Raw genomic sequence first — 7500 nt, forward strand, 5'->3', positions numbered from 1 at the left:
TGAGAACTGAGCTGATTTTAAGCACAACTGCCTGCAAAGCAATTTAGGGCAAAACACCATGAATGACAAAAACACATCACATTATTATTATTATTATTATTATTATTATTATTATTATTATTATTATTATTATTATTATTATTATTATTATTATTATTATTATTATTATTATTATTATTATTATAAGGGTTTCTAAACCCAGCTGTTTCTAAACCCAGCTTCTTTAGCCCTAAATAAATATAGATACTAGACTGGGTTAAATGATAGTACTTCCTTGTGCCTGATGAAGGCGCTATTGTGCAGCATTTTACTTTCAGTCTTACTGTCTTACTCTTCTGGTTCCTTGGCCAATTCAAACATGTTAAGTATATTTACTGTCATTGTAAAAGTGCATTGAAATCATATAGATTTGGATTTTTTGTGAATTTCATTAATATATGGAAGACATTTATGTTTTAGGATAGTTTATAGCTTCAGTGAGATGGATCAATAATGAGGAATTACACAGAAAAACATTTCAAGAGCTCTGAGTAAAAAATCATGATTATTTAAGACATTGCTGCCATCAGCCAATCAGCATAGAGATTCAAATTCTAATTTTATACTCGAATTATAATGAAACGTAATCATCTGAAGTCTCGTTACTGTTTATTGTGAGAAATGACCTCTGGGGCACATACTGTACCTACAGAGGGGCTTGGAAATATTATTGGAAATAATATCAAGGGGAAATATTTATTATTATTATTATTATTATTATTATTATTATTATTATTATTATTATTATTATGATGATGATTGTTGTTATTATTGTTGGTGAAATTAAATTTTAAATAATCTGATAGATTTTGTAAGTGATAGGATCAAGGCTTTGTTCACAGCATTTAAAGACTCTCTCTCTCTTTCTCTCTCTCTCTCTCTCTCTCTCTCTCTCTCTCTCTCCCAGGGTGACAGCGGAGGTCCTCTGGTGTATCTTCAGGAGCACTGGATGTTGGTGGGTGTGGTGAGTTGGGGTGTAGGATGTGCAAGACCAAACCTACCTGGTGTTTACTCTAATGTGGATCAGATGCTGAACTGGGTCTACACTGTCATGCAGGTAATCTTGTGTCTGTCTATATTTAATAAAAAAAACTATAAAACCTTTTTACATGGGATTTATGGGATCATGTAAGATGCTTAGATAGGTGACGTCTAATTAATGTTGATATAATAATAAAGAATAAATATAAGAATAAAATGGGTCTAATCTCTTCTCCTTCTTTCTCTTCAGAAATCATGAGCCAAAGCCATCAGGAGGACACGAGTGTGTTAGAACAAAGACGAACATTACATCAGTGCAATACTCTTCATCACTCTACATCAGAGCAAACTGTACTCTGTTTAATCTACATGAACTCTGAGGACGTACTTGAGCTGTTACTTAACCCAAAAATGATGAATCAGGTACAGATTTAGATCTGAATCTTCACTTCCTTACTGGTGCAGATTATTAGTCACCTTCTCAGGGATGAGTTTAATTGAAGTTGTAATTGTTGCCTTTAAATCCAATTAATGATAATAATAATGTTAGCTTTATACTGTTTACTTCACCAAATACATGAAGGGCTGATAAAGCAAACAGGATCACTTCTTGTGTGATTGTGTTCCACTCTTTACCTGTACAGAGTTTCTTCATTTGCACTTTTCTCAGCATTAATAAGTGACGTGTTGGGATCAGATACTTCTGACTATTTGGATGTCATTATTTAACATGTTGGATAAGCCAAAAGTTACTAAAGTTAATTAAAGTTGTATTGTATTAAGAAGTTAACAAAAACGTCTTAATGCCAAACAGAGATCAAACTTTAATGGTGTTGTGAATTAGTTCATATTGTTCTGGCTCAAGCTCTCATGTGGTGCGATATGAGTGAATATTTCTGTGAATTTCTACAAGTATAATGTAAATAAATGTAAAATGTAAAATGTTCAATAAATTATGGTTTTTGAGGGAGGAAGCGAGGTTGATATTTTCTTCCTTAAATTAAAATAAAGACTACAATCACATACAGACTTTAGGAAAGAAAGAAACATGATCATTTTTTATGAAAACTTTTATTTCTTAGATTCTTTTTATAATTATAATCTGCTACTGAAGTGCATAGTAAAGTAGAATGACAGACAGACGTAGTTACAGAGACGAGCGGATTGCACAATGGCTTTCTAGATTCATCTTGATGAGGTTTATCAGCATTTTCAAGGCAATGAAAACAGACCGTGTGAAGCTTTTTCTCCAGCGTTGGCCACACTGACACACTCAGATCTAATCAGAAAAAAGTGGAACTTTCTTCAGAGGATTTTTGCAATCAGGGAATCAAGAAGTTTCTGTTTCAGTGCTGAAATTCACTGACTGTGATTAAAAACGCTGGATTCAATTGTCTTCTCTGCATGTGTTACTACGGTGTATAATAGTTTAGATCTATCACAAATCTCAAAAGGTGTGTATAAAAAGAGAGAGAGCTCTGGAGTGGAATGTGTCGAGTAAGCAGAACTCTCAGACTTGTGATTTGGCAGTGAGAGAAGAGCAGGATCTGAAATCCAGTTGGTCATTTCATAACCTCATTATCGAGTTACGGTCGGAGTGTCTTGTTTGCTGGAGAAGTTCACACATTGAAATTCTGTGTTTTATATATATATAGAGATAGAGATAGATATTGTTTGTTTGTTTGTTTGTTTGTTTTTACACCTAGCTTAATATTCTGAGGCAGTCAGTATGTTGATTGTGACTCAGTGCCACAAACTGTTTTCAGTGTATAAGATACCAAGTGGCCAGGGATGGGGTTGGGATTTTTTTTTTGTTTGTTTTTTGTTATTTATTTATTTATTTATTTTTGTTAGTTTTTCTTTTTTGTTTTCTTTTGGTTTTAAACGATAGAACAGAGTTGGACGATCCTCTGATAACAGTGACATGGTTTAGAAGGTTGAGAACAGTAAAGTGTTCCTGTTTAAAAGACGAACCGTTTTAACCAGAATGCTCATGCAGGCACTCGCTTCTTTTAACATTATTGTACTCGAGGACCGTGGAGTTTATCATGTAAGATGGCGTTATGTCTAAAGTCTAAAGTCACTACACCAGCCTTAAGAGCTTTGTTTTAATTTAGCACGGTGTTATATTAAGTCCATATTGCTTATGCATGCTTAAGTTTGAACTAAAAGAACAAAGACTACAGGAAAAGCAATGAAAGTGCACTGCAAGCTAAAGTACATTCATATAGTTCAGGATTTTATATTAAGTCTACATTGCTTAGGCATGCTTAAGCAATAAACAGAATGACAGCCAGAATGTCTAGAGGAAAAAGTCTTAGCCAATAAATGTGCACTGTGAGCAACAGTACATCCAGAACAGCAAGCCAAAGTAAATTCTGTTTAAAATCAGATTTCTGTCATATTTACTTCATTTGATTTTGAGTTGAATTTGTAGCTGATTTCGATGACGTTCTGTCAGCCTGCGTTCTCTCTGAAGTCACACGGATGATGTCACTCTCTGCTCTGCACTGTAATTATGTCAGATTTGACTTCTGCTCTTTCATTTGGAGTTCGTGTACGAATTGATCGTATGAAATTAAGTCCATTCCATTTTCATCATATTTATCACATCCTGTGAGGACGTGCTTTAAACTCAAAGCCTGCTCTTGGTATCTCCACTGGAAACAACAACACACTTCCACAGCAAACATTTGGCCTTCTCTCGCTGTTTGCTTTTGTGAATGTGGGGCTGATACCAAACACACGTGATACCAAACGCACGTGACACCAAACACACGTGAGAGATACAACAAAGAAACTGAACTGCAGTCTCAATGAAACAAACAAGAAAACATGACTGAAAGTATTGCCTTTTGAAATCAGAGCATCTACTGAATTCCTGAAATCATCAGTAACACGGACAGTTAACGCTAACGGCGTCAGTACAAAGCTGTACATCAGCACAATGACAGGCGCAGTATCGCTTTTACAGGATGAACAATACAGCACACAGAACTCCAGGGTTCCACGCTGCTCTTATTGCTGCCACACATTAACCCTTTAAAGTGAATTATGTTCCTTCTGTGTACCAGACTGAAACCTCTCTACTTCCTGTTTCAGTTTGGACTAAAAAGAAAGTCAAATTTAATGTAAAACTGCTCTGTTAAAAAATCCCAAAGAACTGAGATGCCAGAGCCCCTGAATACTGAGAGTCAACTCTAATGGAAGACGTAGAGATATTCACTCATTACACACCTGTAAACCAGGAGAGGAATCGAGAGCAGGAGAGAGAGAAAGGATTTCATTCACTCATTCATCTTCTACCGCTTATCTGAACTACCTCGGGTCACGGGGAGCCTGTGCCTATCTCAGGCGTCATCGGGCATCAAGGCAGGATACACCCTGGACGGAGTGCCAACCCATCACAGGGCACACACACACACACACACACTCTCATTCACTCACACAATCACACACTATAGACAATTTTCCAGAGATGCCAATCAACCTACCATGCATGTGTTTGGACCGGGGGAGGAAACCGGAGTCCCCGGAGGAAACCCCCGAGGCACGGGGAGAACATGCAAACTCCACACACACAAGGTGGAGGTGGGAATCGAACCCCGACCCTGGAGGTGTGAGGTGAACGTGCTAACCACTAAACCACCGTGACCCCCAGAGAAAGGATTTATGGACTTAAATTACATCACAGAAGGTTTTGGGCTTCAGTCTCGGTTTAGTCGATTCTGACATTCAGCATGTCTGATAGAATGTAATATACATTTCTATAACTTACAGTAATATATACAGTAACATAGTGAACCTAATGATTATAGTTTATAGTTTTTATACTTGGCACTGTATTTTTTTGTGCTTATCACTCAGTGGTCGTTTTCTCTCTCTCTCTCTCTCTCTCTCTCTCTCTCTCTCTCTCTCTCTCTCTCTCTCTCTCTCTCTCTCACACACACATATCTGTACTCTTAGTGTTTTTTCCACTACATTCTACAGGTATTAAGTAGGTACATTTATGTCCCTGTAAACGGACCCCTTCCTGCCTCCTGCCTCCTGCAGCATATCATTTAACACGTTTTCCGTCATCTGAGTGAAGCGTAAGCCGGTAAGAGCGCAGACATAAATCATTCACATGCTTTCTGTTTTGTTCTTTTTAAAAAAAATGCATTAGTTAACTTGTTAAAAGCAGCATCAGTAAGGATCATGTTCTGCAGGGAGGAACTTTTTTTCCTTAAAAGGGAGGGATTGTCTTACTAAGGAACTTATTTTATAAGGAGTTTCTTTTTCCCCCCTTGGTGTGTTTTCATAGCAGAATCCCTAAAAGCAAAGGTTTTCATTAAAGAGTCTCAAAAAGCAAGAAAAATTTGAAGCATTAGCAGGCACATGTGTTTTTTTTTTCCTATATATGGATTATAAAGCTGCCCTGAAGGACACAGTACTTAAGAGTTTCTCTTGTCTAACACACCGAGTTCATCCCTTATTTAATAACTCAGATACCTTGCAGGTGAAACCAGGTGTGTTGGACATCTAACGAGTGTACTGGATCTCCAGGACATTATTTGTGTTTGCAAATAAAAGATTTCTGCTTTTGGGCTGGATTCCCCTTTAAACATGTCACAGATAAAGAGGTGTAACATCTGGGCTGCATCTTAGATGCTTGTATTTGTGGTTAATATTCATCATAAATTCTGTTCATATTAAACTATTTGAATTCGTCCCAGTGGAAAAATGAATAAATCCAGGTGATAAATTGAAGGATAGCCCTGAAGAAATGAGTGGATAAATACTGAGCACTAAGCAGTTAACACTCGGCCCTGCGGGGTGCTGAGCGCTCACTTCCTGCTCACCTTCCTCCTGCATCAGGAAGTGAAAGGGAAATGATCTTTGTGTCTTTGATCTAAAGACGATTCAGTGAGTCATGTGACACTCGTGTGACTTGTGAGAAAAAAACATAGAGGTCATTGAAAAATAACAGTAATGTGGTCACCACCTTGTTACTAAAGCACTTAGTGTTAGTTTTTCCTTTAATTTGTCATCCGTCTGTTAGTATAAGTGCATGTATATATACACAGTACTGTAGAGAAGTCTCAGTTTTTAACAGATGGTGTATTAGTGCTTTAGTTTGTGACTTTAAGTCAACACTTTATTTTCAAATATTACATTTTTTTCACCAAAATCTAGTCGATTATAACCTAACGCAGGCTGTTGAAGCCTCCACTGAAGCAGAAGACGTAAAGTCTCCTGAACAACAGCACGAGTCTAATGACTCTATTAAACAGTGGATATGTTTGTGATTGTTTGTGCCTCAGACGTTTCCACAGTACTGTATAATTAAAGCAGGTGTAAAGTGAGTGCTGCTGAAAGGTGTGTAATCCAGCCCAAAAGTCAGACTAAATATTTCTAAAATATATAGAGCAGAAATTCTAGAATATATCTTAATATTAACATATTGTTTTCCAGAAGGATAAAACAGTCCATAATTATAGCTGTAACATCCAACCCTCTGTGAGTAAAGCACATTTACTCAGTTTATGCCTTTGGTGAAGCTTTGTTGTCTGCTTTGGAACCTGAAAGGCCGTTTTCTGTGTTGTCATTTCCTGAAGAGCTCACAAGGCACTCTTTACTGCAAATAAGAAAGAAAGAAAGAAAGAAAGAAAGAAAGAAAGAAAGAAAGAAAGAAAGAAAGAAGGAAAGTGTTTGTGAGGTTGTACATTACATGGTGGGAGAATAAACAAGAGAGTAAAGTAGTACTTCAGTGTTGTACAGAAGAGCTCCAGCTGTTCATTTCTTCTTTCTCCACATTTCAGCCCAGAAGAACACATTAGCATCACACATAGAACCTTTATAAACTTGGTTTGATTCTGCTTTAGAACGCCCCGTCCCTTAGAACAACACTGTTCTTAATTACAGAACTACAAAGCACATTATAAATAATATTCTGTACATCGTAAGAAGAGAAAGAAACTGTGGAAGAGGAAAGTGTCAGTAATCTGAACAGGACTTCTGTTGTCTTCCCTGCGATTATTCTTTGTAATACTTTATCCTTGTACTCTGAGTACAGTTTTAATTTCTATATTAATCCAAAGTGCACATACACAGCAGTGAACACACACACACACCGTGAACACACACCCGGAGCAGTGGGCAGCCATTTATGCTGCGGCACCCGGGGAGCAGTTGGGGGTTCGGTGCCTTGCTCAAGGGCACCTCAGTCGTGGTATTGCATTATGTATTATGAGTCAGACTCTCTACGACTTCCCCCTTTAGTTCCTGTTTTGATGATGGTGATGGAGATCTCTGTCAGTGTAAAGAAGACCATACACACAGTTTCTATAATCCTACTGTATACGGACACCTGATCAGTGAAAATCCCAGAACAACATCAGATAAATTAATATGGTTCCTGCTATTGCTCCTATAATAACCTGCTCTCTTAGAAGGTTTTCCACTAGACAGGACTCAGGACTTTGGACTCAGATCTACTGA

At 37.3% G+C, this 7500-nt stretch overlaps 2 protein-coding genes across 4 annotated transcripts in view; one reads left to right on the forward strand and one right to left on the reverse strand.

Annotated features, from left to right (window-relative positions):
- tmprss4a (transmembrane serine protease 4a) overlaps positions 1–1994 on the forward strand; it is a 17814-nt gene extending 15820 nt beyond the window's left edge. For all 3 annotated transcript variants that reach the window (XM_060887729.1, XM_060887730.1, XM_060887728.1), the window contains 2 exons: positions 947–1096; positions 1271–1994. In XM_060887729.1, the coding sequence (XP_060743712.1) occupies positions 947–1096; positions 1271–1279 (159 nt within the window). In that variant the 3' untranslated portion in view covers positions 1280–1994. The remainder of the gene's footprint in view (positions 1–946; positions 1097–1270) is intronic.
- Positions 1995–2072: 78 nt separating this feature from the next.
- The window catches only part of scn4ba (sodium channel, voltage-gated, type IV, beta a), a 20006-nt gene continuing 14578 nt past the window's right edge, over positions 2073–7500 (reverse strand). Inside the window, exon 5 of the mRNA XM_060887731.1 lies at positions 2073–6637. Within this exon, the coding sequence (XP_060743714.1) occupies positions 6544–6637 (94 nt within the window). The 3' untranslated portion in view covers positions 2073–6543. The remainder of the gene's footprint in view (positions 6638–7500) is intronic.

The sequence above is a fragment of the Tachysurus vachellii genome, chromosome 15, assembly GCF_030014155.1.
Source record: "Tachysurus vachellii isolate PV-2020 chromosome 15, HZAU_Pvac_v1, whole genome shotgun sequence".
Classification (NCBI taxonomy): domain Eukaryota; kingdom Metazoa; phylum Chordata; class Actinopteri; order Siluriformes; family Bagridae; genus Tachysurus; species Tachysurus vachellii.